Genomic DNA, 16,648 nt, shown 5'->3' on the forward strand with positions numbered 1-16,648 from the left:
AGAAAGTTTTATACAAAAAAGATCATAAAAAGCACACTGTTGCCCGATGTTTATTGAAAACTATCAAATCAATCTTTGAAAAATTTTGAGCAGAAGGCGTAGTTAGGTACGAAAACACTGCAAAAAACTGTGTACATTTCTTAAAAATAACAAAAACGCCACACCAACCTCGCATACTGAACTTTATGCTGTAACCACATGCTGTAACCACGGTTCACAGGATTAGAGTAAAAAAGCAAACTAGCTCGGATTATGGGATTGAGTCTGCTAGTAATTATCATTCTAGCCTGATAGAGTGAATTATTCGCTAAAATCATAAAACAAAATGTGATCAATAGTGGGTTTAGGGAGGAGGAGTACGCCTCGGTTCGGGTCCCTCATTTGGTATCATTTCCTGAAATCAAATTTTAGCTGATTGACCTCAAAAGTTTTCTAGCGGCACCTTTGGTGGCAATATAGAATTTGTTTGAGGAGGAGGGAGAAAACGCATCGTTTTGGTCAAAACTTTCCGAAGTTCGTAGAATTACTTTGACCTGTTTTTTCAAAAATTCTTTCACGGCGCAGAAAATTTGACAAAATAGGGTTTTAATAAATCTCAGTGTTGCCCGATGCTGCATTGAAAAAGGTCAATCATTTTTTTGAAAAATTTTGAGCAGAAAGCGGGATGAGATAAGATCACACTACAAACAGTTGTGTACTTTTAAAACAACTGGCCAAAATCCCACCCCAACTTCTCAGGCTCAACTTTATGCTGTAACCATTAGTTTACAAGATTAAGAACAAAAGAGCAAATAGGCGCGGATTATGGCATTGAGTCTAGTTATAAGATGTCATTATAACTGGATAAAGCGAATTAATCGCAAAAACTTAGAAGTGGGCAATAGTGGATATATGGAAGGGGTGCGCCTCCCTTCAGGTCCTTCCTTTGGTACTTTTTCAAGACATTAATTTTTGGCTTATTGCCCCCAAAACTGTTCTAGCGGTGCCTTTGGCGCCATTATAGAATATTTTGAGGGTGAGGGCAAAAAGACACAATTGGTTGGTCAAAATTTCCCAAAGTTTGTCAAGTCGCTTTGCTTGTCTTTCAAAAAGTCGCCTGCGTCCAATAGGTTCTTAATATTTTTTGAAAAGGGTTCTGAAAATCAATTCGGTCGACCTGAAATCCGCAACCCCACACCTCGAGAAAATCCTATATCCGCCCCTACTTGAGGGGAGAAGAGATAATATGTGTACAGATACATAAACAACATGGGGCGCTCTCATTCATTTTCATGTTATTATATTATCTAAAACAGCAAAATTATATAGTCGGAAAACTTGATAAAAATTTTAACGGAAATTTTGCATGGTAAAACTTTCTAAAAAAATTAAGGCAGGAAAACGCTTTAAGAAATCTGAATTATCATTTTGTTGTCTGAGTTAACAAAGCGGTTCTTTCTGCTCCTCGTTTTCTAAACGTTGGTTTTGGGCACAAAATTTATGGACCTGCAATCGAAGTTGATACAATTTTTGTGCACGAAAATTTGATGCAGGAAATCGAAGAGCACAAAATACCTGGAATTTTGAACCAACGTTTGGATTCTGTTAGTGATTCAAAAAAAGAGGCTTTTTGCTTTATTTACGATGCTGATTTTGATGAGATATATAAAAATAAAAATAAACCCGGTATCTTTGAGCGGCTTACCAGTTTACCCAATTTTAACAGCTTAGTCAAGATTAGACCCAATCATAAGAATCTGTACAAAGACTTCTTGAATGAAAATTACAGTAAAGTGTTTTCAGCTGAATATAAAATTTGCTATATTCTTTTACGCTTACCAGCATGTATTAGTGTGCCATGCTTACGAATGATATATCAACTGATTTCAAGAGCCAGAGTCTTTTGTTACTTAATGCTTGTGGTCGATTCGACTCTAGACGTCGCAACACCGGTTTCAAATGAACTGCCTTTGAAGAGATCTTCAGTGCATAGCTTTCCGCAAGACAGTATTGAGAGCTTCGTTTACCCTCTGGAATTGTTGTTCAATGTGCTCGAAGAGGCTAGAGTCACATTCTATGGACAGAAAAATTTATGCACCACTAAATTAAACCAAAAATTTACAAAAAACAATGATGCGCTGCAAAACTTTTATGACAATCCAATTCGAAACTCAGATTCCTGAAAACAAATACCTTTAGCTAGTTATTTATTCAATATCTTTGCTTCTAATATTTATAAATAGTGCCTTTTCAAGATGAGATTGGGAGGCTTTCAATCTATGGAGTTGAACGGAGACAAAAATTTGTGGTCTGTACCGGGTTAATTTTTACCCTACCAATCAACGCGATGGTTGGTAAATAAGACGACACTAATTTATGAGGGTGTCAAACCCCTGAGGGGAGAGGGTACGTCCGCAATCCCCCCCTTCATAAATCCGCCCCTGCACAATTTTCCGTAGTCATTTTCGGTTTATTTGTACAAAAAATTCAGCCTAGACTATGTCATAGACAAAAAAAACACAACCTACAAAAAAGCAAAACATTTAAAAAAAATAAAAAGCGCAGTTAACGAGATCCTCATAAACTACAATGTTTTTTTTTGTTTTGCTTTTTTTGTTATTTGTGTTTTTTTTTTGTCTATGACATAGTCTAGGCTGAATTTTTTGTACAAATAAAACGAAAGCGACAACATAGTTCTGTGCAGGGGCGGATTTAGAGGGGGGAGCAATCTTGAATTTTTGAAGGTTGTTCAACCGGTATTTACTGTTGTTAACTCTAAACCTGCTACTAATGCTCAAAAACGCATTTTTATTTTGCGACCACACAAAATTACCTTCTCAAAATAACCATTTTACACTTTTTCTCCTTTTTGCAGAAAAAACTGACTGTATGTAATAAATCGCAGTCAGTGCTCTTATGCTACTTGTACTCGAGTTAATCATTCAACAAAAACTTCTATGTTGAAAACTACTACGGTGTGCATTACGAGACCAAACTGCCTATTTTGTGCATTGTAAGCTGATTCCGCAACAAGGACGCTCCCTTTGTTCTTCTTTTGTTCTTTCCTTCTCTTTGATCGTTCTGACAAAATTTTAAAATGTTTAAAGACTTGTCTCTGGAATCCAGGAACATACAGACACAAAAGTGTGCTCCTATCCAGTGCACAGTTTGGCCTCGTAATGTGAATGGACTTTTAATCTTACACGAGAACTTGGTAGATAAACTTTTTGCAGTTAAAATAAGGATTTTTCAAATAAATTCAATAAGCTATGATGTCTCGTGAACCGTAAAACGCTATCCCTATGACGGGTTTATTTGTTTTGGAGAAATATTTTAGTACCATAAAAATATTCAAAAAAGGCAAACACTTGAAGAAATTATTTGTAAATTTGCTCGTTAAAATCATAGAATTGTTAATTCTGACCCGTGACTGTAGTAGTTGCGACATTAAAACATTTTTAAGACAAATCAAAATTAGTTCAAATTGACCAATTTGTCTTGTGCCTAAGAGTCTAGACCGAAGATCAGACTGGGGAAACAATTAACTCGGAATAAAGTATGCTTATTGATCTTTTAAAAGTATTGTTTTATTGTTTTTTTTTTATTCCAACAGTTTTCAATCAATTTCTGTTTCCATTTAGTACTTTTTCAGAAAAAGCTGAATTTTTTTTTAAATTACTCATGCCAAAGTCAAAACGGCTTTAATTTTCCAAGTTTAATCGTTTTGTAATACCTTTGTACATGTCAGATGTACTTTCTTGGATGAATTGAACGGTTTCCTACCATGTCTTTCATCCGTCTTCAAAATTCAAGTGTTAAAAGCGATGATTATCTGATTAGGTGTTTTTTCGGTTCTTCATCGTGAACGTGGGTCACGATTACCAGGTACATTTTTTGGTCAGCCTTACAAGCTGAAATTGCGAAATTAACAATTGAAAATGTAAGAAATCATACTGGAGATTTTTGATGATCTTATTATGCATCATTTTTTTTGCTTCAGTCTATTGTTGCATCCCAGCACCGACAAACTCGAGAAATAAATCAATTTCTATACAGGCGAATCGGAGTTTTGCACCACTTGCAATACAATACAAAAATAAAAAACAATAGTCGAAAAAAATTTAAGATATTTAGAAAAAAAAACAGTTGGACTAAAATTTTTGTAAGTCTCGATCAAAATCAACTACAGGACCAGCTAAGGCTGAAAGTACGTGTTTAATATTGAATAAGTTCGCTACATTGATGCGACACGAACAGTGTTATTTCAAAAACTGAACTTTGCCTAAAACACTAGTTTTTTCACTAGCAAAAAACGTGAGAAGAGTAAGAAATTTAGAGATAACCAATTTTCCCGAGGAGAAAACATTTCTCTTACAAAAATATAGACAGCATTTAGGTAATAAATTATAGCTTAAAATAGATTATAACAAAAACTCTCAAGTACAGGCAATAATATGAAAATTATAGGAGATTTAGTTTCTATCAATTGAGAAATTGTGTTAAATTATAAGAAACACAGATATTTTCAGCTTTTCATTGCTGTACATCAATTTTGGAGACAAAAATAATAGGATAATTGATCGTTTTTTCACTGAATTGGTTTTTAATTCAAACAATTAAAGTTCTTCTGAAAATAATATATGAGGCATAACTCAAAAATCTGCTTTCATATATATATAGATGAGATATAGATGAGTGCAAAATAGATAATTTTTGGACAGGTGCTGAGTCTAATTTGAAGGATGTGTACATACAATTTTTCAAAAATAAACCGATTGGGAAGATCTTTTGCAAAATACTAAAAGCAAAAAAGACACCGACAAAATTATCATAGTTTAACAATTGCTTTCGTTTCGGAACTACGTTTAAAAAAGTGACCTCAAGAAATAAAATTTTATTAAATCCCCTTCAACCTCAGAAAACTCAAAAAAAAAAAATTTAAATCGCAGGTCAAATGAAACAATATACAGCTACTGAGCGGATATAAAATAGGTCAAAACCTATCAAGCAGAAAAAAAGAACAACAAAAGAATGAAATTTTAGCAAATCAATTCGGTAAAACAACAAACAACGTTATCTATCCAACGTTATATAAAAATTTCGAATAGGACAGATACTTAAAATGCTAATATGCACATTACCAGTGCATAGTAGAATCTTATTAGCGGTAAAGTTATTGTTAAAAGAGGCTTCTCGGAAATGAGTCCAGGTGAAAAGATTCCTGTGAACACGGTTACTTATTGGAGAAAAAGTCTAGTCGAAGGCAATCGCAAGGGTAATCGCTTACTTATCGCAAGAGTAATCAATTTTAAATTAATTCAAATGTTTTTTTTGTCACTGCTACATTATCTGCACAAAATCTAGTGCCATCAAAGTCTTGCCAGCACGGTTCAGTTAACATCATTCCACTTTTCTTGCATCTACATTTTAAGTCACATTAAATTTTCATTCTTAAATACTTGAGATTGATTACCTTCGCTCAATTATTATCTTTAATTTATAGTGTAATCCAATATACCTACAGCATCCTAATCTGGGCATCAGTTCAAGCTCTGTCTGACATGCTTTATCCTGTTTCAGCAAATATGCAACGAACGAGGAAAATCAGAACATTGAATTGCCAAAACTTATCGTTTGAGTCACTTCAGCTCTAAATTATTTCAGAAAATCAAAATTGGTCTTTCAGAATCTAAGGCTGCTTACTCAAAAAACCAAACTTGACAAGGAGTCAGATTTTTCATTAGACGGAGAAAAATATTTTGAAAAAGCAAATATTGCAAAAGCTAAGATCGCCGGCAGCTTATTTCCTCCAGCTCTCAACCAATAAAATGTTTAGCATTTACAACTCAAAAGACTGAGACTAAAGCCGAGTTGAAAGTCGCTTATGAAGTCGAAACTGAAGTTTATCGTGCCCTTGAAAAAATAATTGACAGAATGATTGATCTGCATGGTTTGGCGACCATTCTCGGAAAAATCGATCTGATATAGAAGGCAAATGAAAAAAAAAATACCTGAATTATAGCGTGGCAGAACACGATTTAATTGTAATTGGCTGATAACATTTTCAGAATGGAAGTTGAAAAACTTTTTAAAAAAATTCGAGGTGAAACTAAATTAATGGCTGCCAATTTTTACTGCCCTATTTTGATGGTCAACGGGATTTAAACAACTTAGTGCGACAAACAAATGTTCCCATCTGTCGATGCCTGAAACAAAATGCGCACCATTTTTGAAGACTCGATTAACAATTTCCAAAAATGCACCACGGAAAAAAAAACTCACCCCTGGTCAAGGCGCATTCAAATGTTTTGACCATCCTGACCAAAATTCGGTATGTTTTAATCATCTCAATCAATTGTGTATATGTTTTGACAAACTTGAACGAATTGACTATGTTTCGACTTTCTCGACCAAAACAAAGTGCTCATTTTTGCTCGACGCAAGCAAGACTCGTTCCAACCGTCTACAGCGAATTCGGGTATAATTCAATTTTCAATTAACTTGACTTTTCCAAAATTAAAAGGTAGATTAAAGCCTGAAAGCACAAAATCTACCTTTTAATTTTAGATAATTAGCTTTTCGGGTAAAATATCAGGTTGATTTTATCAATCACAATGAAATTATTTTAGTCATTTCTAACTTAAATACAATGTAGTTCACGACACCGAAATTTTTCGAAACAACTATTTGAATTTTAAGTCATAACAAAAAGGGATCTAATTGGCTACCACAAATTCACCAACTCTTCGAGGTTGCTTTGAGACCACTCTTATAAAAGGGTTTAAAAGTTAACAAGACTGCTCGTATCAGGGCAAGGCCCTGAATGTTCCGACTGCCTTTTAAGGTTTATGGAGCAGTAATAACATTAAAAAATTCAATAAAATAAAACAAAATAAATTTTTTTTTCTAAAAGGTGAAATTTTTTTAATTAAAAATCATCTCCCCACACGCCATATAAAGTACAATAGGATAGATTTCGCTCCTTGTAACAAACCAATTATGGCAAATAAGCTTCTTTTAACCAATTTGGAACAATTTCTAAGACGGATAAACTCTCCGCTTACGCGTTAATAGCGCGAAATATATCGCGCGTTAATTGTCCCAAATTGGCCAAAATGGCAATCTTTAAACCCCCGTAACTTTACGAAAAATAATCACAGGTGGAATATCTTTTCAAATTTGAGCTCAAGACAACAATACCTTTCGAATGATATAAAAAAAATTTCGTCAAAAATGGCTAGTTAAAAAGTCGAAATTTGTCTGAAAAAAAAACCCACCCGGAGCACAAATATTCCGTTACTTTCGTATCGAAAGTCGGAACAATAAGATCAAAAATTAAGCCTTGCTCATTTAATCATTTCGGTCACATGATCAAAATTAAATTCATTGAAATGACATTCATAAAATTTGCCAACAAAAAACTCGACAAAATTGCACAAATCCTTCAAAAATTCAAATGCTTTCTTATTCAGTTAAGCTATTTTTCAACACATCAAAACATCACTAAAGCAAACAGGCGTCACTTTCAAATCCTTCAAATTCACCAAAACTGCTTCTTTAGTCTTGGAAAATGTCGGTACACACAATATCAATTGAGTTTCATTGTTCAAAAGTTTATACTGCAACTCGGAACAATTTCCCGCAAAATAAACTCTCGGCTGGGGATCGATTATAAAGGGGTCCTCTTTACTTTTTCCCAGCGGGTAACAGGGAAGGGTGTCTGGGGCAGTAGGACATGTAATCTGGCTTTTAAGGGTCATTTCCAGAGCAGCCAGTTCATCGGTGACTGTGCTGTATCTCCCAATGTCCTTGAGATTCTGGCCCGAACATCCCACAATGATGCTGTCGTCTATCTACAATCAAGTTTCACATAAAATCCTTCCACCATGTATTTCTACTTAAAACAACCAGAAACAAGGACTTACACTACTTCAAACAAGAAATGGGAAACTTATTGTTTTTGTTCATTTAGAGAAACATCAAGACTGCTCGTATATCAGGGCAAAGCCCTGAATGTTCCGACTGTCCCTTAATTCATATCGAATAGTTTTTGGTTGAAAAGAAAATGTTGAAAACCTATACAATTTGGACAACATCAAAATGTAAAATTTTCAGTCGTGCGAAATTAATACGACTAATTAGCTAGCCTCAATTCAATTTGAAACGATTATGTTGTGCCGGATAACTCGCCATGCATAAGTAATTCGCGTTACGCTTTCAGCATTATGATTAAACTCTTCAAAGTGCGCGTAATTTAGTCCAGAATAGGGCCAAGTTGGCAATTGTCAAACCCCCAGAACTTTTAAAAAAATAATGGGAGGTAAACAAATCTTTTTAAACTTGAACTCAGGAAGTCGATATCTTCAATGGGGTATCAAAAATTTTAATAGAAAACTAATATTTCGATCGGCGAAAATTGACTGAATAAAAAACCACACTGATCATAAATATTCCGTTTCCTTCAAAAGACGGAACAAAAATCCTATTTAAACCCTGCTTCTTTTTCTGACTATCAAAACTGTATGGACGCTCCAGCGCAATGAAAATGAGACTAAGTTAGTTCTGTATTGGAAATTAGCCAAAGCAGCTTCACACATCTCCACCGTCAGTACACAGGCCAGAATTGGGGCATGGCTAGGAGCAGATTTAAGGGAGCGCGTAAAAACTCGAATACCCACCTAAGAATTTGACTCCATTGCTGCCCTTTTATACAATTGTATGACACCCAATTTTGTTCGATCAACTGTAAAATTCTTCTAAAGGCGCAAAGATGAACCAAATTTGGGAAACTTTTGATACTTTCATGGGAGTAATATTACTATATTTTTGAAAATTCATAATATCTGCTATCATGAGAGTGGCAAACGTTCTATAACCCTGAAGAAAATTCATTTTTTTGGTAGCCAACTTTACAATGTTGTTGATATCTGTTAGTGCCAATTTGATCGAACAAAAAAACTCAGATTCTTCTGAAGCTCCAATCCCTGTTGAACTCCAAAAACTTTAGATCCACTTCTGACCATTCAAGTGCTTTATCATGGTCAGACTTTTAGTGGGCATTCTTGAAGCCCTTCGTCTGTGCTCTGTAAGTTTGTAGTAAGTTCAATAATTCAATTTCATTTTTATTCATTTGTTGAACTATACTGAAGCATAATTGTTTTTCTTTTGCAAATATAGAGCATAAAACTCATATAATTAAGCCCTTCTAAAATCACTATCGCATGATATGAGCGAGCCTTCTTTTTTGATAAGTTACCTTGCAATGGTATGGGTTAGTGACAGTTGCGAATGTGGAGTAGACTCTGGACTTGGGGAACATGCACCTGTTCATGGGCTGCTGGGGGAGGAATGCAGTGCAGGGGTCTGTCTCTCCAGCCATTACGTCCACATTACACGAAGAGCACATCTGAAACAGAGCCAACAGACTGTTAGGAAAAGGGTCAATTAACTCATTGGGACACGAAAAAATATATATATTTTTCGAGAAAAAAGAAAGTGTCAATGAACTTATGAAACCGGAAAAAAAATTCGAAACAAAAAACAAATTTCGAGATAGCAAATCACGTTAGCTTACATCTCTTCGAATTTCAAGACTCTTTCATCACTGACACTTTTTTGATAAAACTAGCCTCACGCAAATCTTGATCAATAGGTAATATTTTTTACGGTTGGAAACCCAAATTTGAATATTAAAGTCCAGCTCCATTCTTAATGTCGATGGTCTTTTGTTATTAGAGAAGGTTATCACAGAATATGTTTTCGATGTAGTAGTAAAATTAGCTGAAAAGGTTTTTATATGATTCATCAATTGATCCCAGCGCCAGCAAGCTTTCTTTGATGCACTCAAATTTGGGTGGAACACCCCACCCTAGGCCATACGAGCAGTCGGAAAAGTATTGTGAATGCAATCATGAATGTACCAGAAGCCAAATAGCAAGAAGCTTCAGCAGGAAGAGAAATTGATCCCCATCGTCAATACTTGTTTTATTCGAAAAAAAATTGAAACTTCGTAGATTAAAAATAATTAAGAACTTTAAATCACGAGGGAAGGGATTTATATGGGAGCTGATTGGCTCTTTACGGAGAACCGCTGTTGGTCAAAAATTTATTCCATTTTTGTTTACTTTCATGTTCGATAGATATTATTGCCTCGCCATCAAGCAACCAGCATGGATAAGTGGGTCCAACCATTCTAAACGACCAACACTATTCAGACGAAAGCGCTGCTCATCAACCGCAACAACGGTTAGTCCAGAGCGACTGGATTTTAGAATAAGAGGCCCAAATTTAGCCACATCACTCTGGCTCTCCTATTTGGATCAGTAATACAGTGTGAGTACCTGTTGCAGAGTGCAGTCCAGAGTCTGGAGAGGGAGCACTGAGCTGAGTGTTGACTTCTTAGACAGATAGAGTGCCTGTGTATGGAGTTCCTTGTCTACGCATTTGCTGTCGATGCTGTTTCCACAAACAATCACCCTGGAACAATAATAAAAAGTATTTAATCTGTAAATTAATAATAAATAAAGACACAGAGGGGAAGCTGCGCTTCACAAATATTAGAGAGAACACGACAAAAAGCAGCTCTATAAAGTGCGAAAGGAAAAATATAAGTAAACCTCGAATTAGTAAAAATTCTGCTACGTAACGGATTCGAACCTAAGGCCTACTGCAACCAAGAGATTATGAGTCACACGCACTAACCACAGACGTTCAATTTATGACAACAAAAAAGAAGGTTCGTACTAATACAGTAACGCTCGCAATCTCGCTAGTTTAAATAAATAAATAGAAAATCAGGCTCTTTTCGACTTTCCCACACATTTCAATTTTCCATTTTCATAGTCATTCACGTGCTATAACAGATGAATGCGTGATATTGCGATTTAAAGAATGGCGATCAAATCTGTTCACAATTTTTGGTTTTTTCACTATGCAAAAATCCATTGCATAATGGAAACGTTAAATTAGTTTTTTATACTTGAAATTCAAATGTGAGGGGGGGGGGGGGAGGAAAAGAGCCGAAAATAAATAAATAGTAAAAAAATAACAAGAATAGCCGGTTGCTATGCAAAATTCTTATGGCCAAGAAGAAAGCGCTTCGTGAAGCTTCCAAAAGTGGTTTTCTTTTCAGGAAAATCAAATTTTTTTAGCCTAAAAGGCTTATATTTGGTACTACTATGATAGATTGGTCCCACGAAAAAGCAACTATAGTAGACACGTCCCGCACTATTTTCAGATTGAAACTTTGAAACATTAACGGAAACGTTCTCACGGTCCCTTACAATACTCAGCTGTCTAACTAAGGCAGTTTTGACAGTTTTACCCAGGTTGAAAAAACCAAACGCAACTTTTGGAAAAAGCTCAATACTCTTTAAATTATGACAAATCGATCTATTTTTTTATAAAAAAGCAATCGAAGAAGTACACCAGCATGCACCCTTTGTATTCGAAAAATGACGGTAGATCAACATGTGCCCACACTAATGCAACAGAATGTAAGTAAAAATGGGAAGCGAAAACTTAAATTAATGCTGTGTGTTCGTACATCGATGATTACACGAGTTTCTTTGGCGCCACAATTATGGGAAAACTCATATGGGACTCATTTGAAAATATATTGAGACACATTGCTAATTGTGATTCTACTAAATAATTCAAAGTTTCAAAGTGCGTACGACATATTTCTTAAGGAACCTGGCCGATTTGTAGGGACCACTCTATCATAGTAGAACTCGATATTTATACATAATGAACATTACATAATCACTTTACTCGCTCGAGATCGGACTAAATTTCAAACCGTTTTTTCTCACCACTGGGGAAAATTTTTGGAATATTTTAAATGTCGTTCGAATCACGACTTAAAAGGCTTTAATATGACAAACCACTCGTCGTACCATTTAGATGATTTTTTGTGGTAGCTAATTTTGCGTCGAAAACAAAAAAAACTAAAACCCACCCGAAAACAAAGTTCCTCCACATATTTGAAATAGTCGGAACAATAAAAGTATATAAAAACAAAGAAAAAAGTAATCGCATTTGTTTAGAAATTTATCACTCTGCAAAATTTAAGCAATATCACAAAAATAACGTACTTACGCATCTTGTAAATTTAGACAATATAAACAAAAAAAATGATTCACAAATTGATTAAGTTTTTTCAAAATTGGTATAGTTACCTGACAATTTTAGATGATATCTCACTCATTGGACCACAGTCACCAGATACGAAAGAAGCCAGCATATCCAGCAAAACACTTTCATAGTCCCCACCAACATTCAGTCCAGATACGAACATCACAAACGAGTCCCCCTCGTCCCCCGATTTCTCGCTATCCATGGCCGGCGAGTTCGAAATTAATTCACTGTTGTGTGGGTAGAATATTTCATCCACTTGGAATTCGCCATCTGAGTTTTCTTTTCCAATAGCTCCAACGACCATTCCTATGAATAATGAAACTGAAAGTCAACGAATTCAATGAAAAAAAAAATAGTGGATTTTTGAAATGAAGAGCTAACTAACCATTGCACAAATCTAATAGCCAAACATTTAGTTCTTTCCTTTTTAAATGTTTGTGACAAAATTAAGTGAACTAGGTTTGTTGTGGCAAAAAAAAATGAAAAAACCATAACTAATTGAAATAGGGAAATTCTTAAGATCAAGAAACGAAAAATCAGATTCGCAAATAAGTTCTTATATCTTCATCAATGTTTTAACTATTGAGATAAACTTTCTAGGTTTTTTTTCGCAAATTATGTAATAATTAAGAATATTGACCAACAACTTTTGTTTATTAATTATGCAATATTTCCGCCAAGATTTTTTGATGAACAATTTTCTATTTCAAATGTTTGGCTATTGTAGCATAAATTGTAAATGGAGTAAGGATATTGACTTTGGGTGTCTATGTTTCCTGTGAGAGCGAGTGACTGTGTGTCGTCCTCTATGAATATCTGGTCCGATTTGTCCACAAAAGTGTCTCTGATCACAGGAGGCTCCAAATTGTGCTCTTCACTCACTTCCTAGGAAGCAAATTAACAATAATCATTTTTTGACCAAGTCAGAAACTCAACACCAAACTTTTTATGATGAAATTGTACGTTTACAATTTAGATCGGGAAAATACCAAAAAGGCATCAGTCTGTCGGGTAGCATCTCCATAATAAGATCTGCCCGTCAGAAAAATTTATAACGCATTTCTCAAACCGATAGAAAACTGTTCTGAAGTTATAGCAACTCAGACTCAAATTATCGCTAACTGAATTAAAAGTGTTGTTTTTAACCTCCTGACTTGACAAGGTATCTTTTGACCTAAATTACGCTGAAATTACGTATTTCTTTAGTTTTTAAAATTGAAATAGTTCAATTAAATGGAATCAATACTTGACCATCTTAGTTAATTTTTGTTTCAATATAAACTCTTTCGTTCCCTAGAAGGTAAATTTCGGTCCGATAAAAGCTAAATTTTATAAATCATCAACATTCAGAGCAAAAAACCATTCAATTTACGAGACGTTTTTTTTCCGGGAGCTATCGTCTATTAAGGGTTTTCATAGCAGTTAAGATCAAGTTTCCGGTTCAAATTGGATTTTCATTGCAACCACCAGCGGATTTAGTACTATTTTTAGTACTTGGTACAATTTCAAATCTCCAATTTTGACCGACGGGTACAAAATTTTTTCTTAAGGCGCCTTGGGCGCCAATATATACTAAATTTGAGGGGGAAGCGCGCGCCGAAAACGTGCATTTTTGGTCAAATTTTTCAAAAAGCATTTTTTGGCCTGTTTTTTTTCGAATTTTTGCCTACAGCGCAGAAACTTTGGTCAAAATAGGGTCTTTGTAGTGATTTTTGAGAGCTCGGAAAATCAATTTGGTCAACCTAAAAAAAGGTCGATTAAAGTTCGATTTTTTTGGAAATCTGCCCCTCCCCCTCAAGAAAATCCTAGATCCGCCCATGAAGTTTTTCTTAAGCATTGGCCATAAGACTCAGAAGTCAACAAACAGGATAATTCATGGGCCAATTGATACAATCAAGATGAAAAATTACCGAACACACATTGTCTCTGACACTTATTCTGCATTCCTATAACTAGTGAAGAACAGCATAAGGCTCAAACTTCGTCCACTACCTTTCAAAGCCATTGAAGCTAATAAATAAATCAAAAATTACTCCGCAGCTGTTGGTATTTTCTAGCACTAAAAACTTACAAAGCACAAAATAATTTTGTTGAAAAGCACAAAATAATAAACGAGCCCTTTTTGCTCAAATAATGTAGACGTTGACCGAAAAGCAGAGTTCATGAGTCAAAACCTAAACGTTTTCAAGTCCGAAAAACTTTTCAGGTATTTGTAGTCTCAGGAAAAGCAGAAATATTGACAGCAATTGGGCTTTAATTACTAACACAGGTAAAGTATACCTTAAGAATACTGGGTTTGAGTGTCTGCCGTTTCTGGAGAGTGCCAATGACTGCGTACTTCCTGTCGGGTCTGATGGCACTGATTGACACCAGAGGGACCCTCGGGACATTTCCATCAGCCCCACCCTCGTGCTGCTTCGAGGGGGACCCTCTGCTGGTCGAGGATAGTGACGAGGAATTGAGCAGGTTCTCGCTGATTCGGTGTCTACATAAAGTAAAGATAGCTAATTTACAGAGCGTATCAAGCAGACAATTCAAAACAAAATCTAGCTTACATGGACTCACTTTGGGCCTCAAAATAACTTAATTAGTTGAGAATTCATTGAATATTTCAATACAAAAGATGCATTAAAGTGATAGTCAAGTTTACTGATGATCAACATTTTTTATAAATATTGAATATCGGCTATCTTCTGATACTCAATTCAGAAATTTAGAACAAAAATTAACCAAATCATATTCTCCCAAAACAAAAATAGCATCACAAACAACCAATTTCATTTAGTCCTCAAAAGAAAAATGCAAAATAAATTTTAAAAAATTGACCAAATCTTATTTTTCAAAACAAAAATAGCATCACTAACATCCAATTTCATTAAGTCCTCAAAAAAAACAAATTTAAAAAAAATTGACCAAACTTTTTTTCGAAACAAAAATAGCATCACAAACATCCAATTTCATTTAGTCCTCAAAAAAAAGAAATGCAAAATAAATTTTGAAAAATTGACCAAATCTTATTTTTCAAAACAAAAATGGCATCACTAACATCCAATTTCATTAAGTCCTCAAAAAAAAGCAAATTTAAAAAAATTGACCAAACTTTTTTTTCGAAACAAAAATAGCATCACAAACATCCAATTTCATTTAGTCCTCAAAAAAAAAGAAATGCAAAATAAATTTTGAAAAATTGACCAAATTTTATTTTTCAAAACAAAAATAGCATCACTAACATCCAATTTCATTAAGTCCTCAAAAAAAAAAAACAAATTTAAAAAAATTGACCAAACTTTTTTTCGAAACAAAAATAGCATCACAAACATCCAATTTCATTTAGTCCTCAAAAAAAAGAAATGCAAAATAAATTTTGAAAAATTGACCAAATTTTATTTTTCAAAACAAAAATAGCATCACTAACATCCAATTTCATTAAGTCCTCAAAACTAAACAAATTTAAAAAAATTGACCAAACTTTTTTTCGGAACAAAAAAAGCATCACAAAACAACCAATTTCAATTATTCCTCAAAAAGAAACAAAAAATATACTCACTGCATTGCTTTGTTTACTTTGGGTCTGAGAGAGTTCAACCTGGTGGCATAGATGTGCACATATTGCAAATTAGGCTGGTACGACTTCACCAGCAGTTTTTCTCGCCCTATGAACTCGTATTTTGCCTCTTTTCTCACCACTGGCCTGTCTTCAGTTTCGTTAACTTCCATACTTTTGGCATCAGTAGCAACCACCATTTTGGAAATCTGAAGTTTTCAAGAAAAATTTACGGCACTTTTCCGTAATCACCTGTATCTAACTCGATCACAAAAGCTTTCTCTGAGCAGACCTTATTACAAACGAGTGAGTTCAGAATGAAGAAAGTAGTCGATAAAAATGTTTTTGACTATCTCAGTATCTACACAGGGCTAAAGCTAAGCTTCTGTAATTTTGGTATGCAAAAAACGCTTTTACATTATGATTTTTGCGATTTGCAGAGAATCTATGAGAAAACATCCAGCCTGTCTAAGCATATTCCACTTCTCTTAATTCCCCACACTCAAATGGAGTTATTATGTCGAGCAAAGCTCTTTGTTAGCGACTCAAGTTCGTTTTTTTTGTGTCTAGAACTTTCACGTGGCACCACTATTGCAGCTTATATAGGTCAAGCAGTGGTAGACCTGAAGCTAGAGGTCAAGTGAGAGCTAGTCCTCACACACTATCATTGCCATGGCAGGGAATCGATTATAAGACCTGTCGATCACAAAGTGAACAGATTGCCACTATGCTATGCGCCTCTGATGAAAAAAAATCAAATTTTCGAAAATCTGATTCAACTTCAATTCGGAAAGGTTGAAACCTACAACTAAAAACCTTTCAGGTGGTGCAAAAATCCGTCACAAAACGTTTGTTAAGAAGTAAAAGTTCGCCAAAAACCAAGCGATAAAAATCTTGATACTAACCTGAATGTAGGCACACGAAATTGTTAGTTTCTGATCATTAGCTGTAAAACCCACGACTTAAACAAGATAGTTGGCACTAAAA

The 16,648-nt window shown here is 34.8% G+C and overlaps 1 protein-coding gene across 1 annotated transcript; it reads right to left on the minus strand.

The window, feature by feature from the left end:
- Positions 1-7,350: 7,350 nt before the first annotated feature.
- Positions 7,351-15,866, minus strand: LOC134854717 (DNA polymerase delta subunit 2-like). The gene is made up of 8 exons (XM_063871073.1): positions 15,665-15,866; positions 14,398-14,602; positions 12,876-13,002; positions 12,503-12,514; positions 12,159-12,447; positions 10,320-10,455; positions 9,236-9,385; positions 7,351-7,832 (listed from the first exon to the last, which is right to left on the minus strand). The coding sequence occupies exons 1-8, from the start codon at positions 15,859-15,861 to the stop codon at positions 7,464-7,466; spliced, it is 1,485 nt and encodes a 494-aa protein (XP_063727143.1). The 5' UTR covers positions 15,862-15,866; the 3' UTR covers positions 7,351-7,463.
- Between the last annotated feature and the right edge of the window lie 782 nt (positions 15,867-16,648).

Source organism: Symsagittifera roscoffensis, chromosome 9 (assembly GCF_963678635.1).
Source record: "Symsagittifera roscoffensis chromosome 9, txSymRosc1.1, whole genome shotgun sequence".
NCBI lineage: Eukaryota > Metazoa > Xenacoelomorpha > Acoela > Convolutidae > Symsagittifera > Symsagittifera roscoffensis.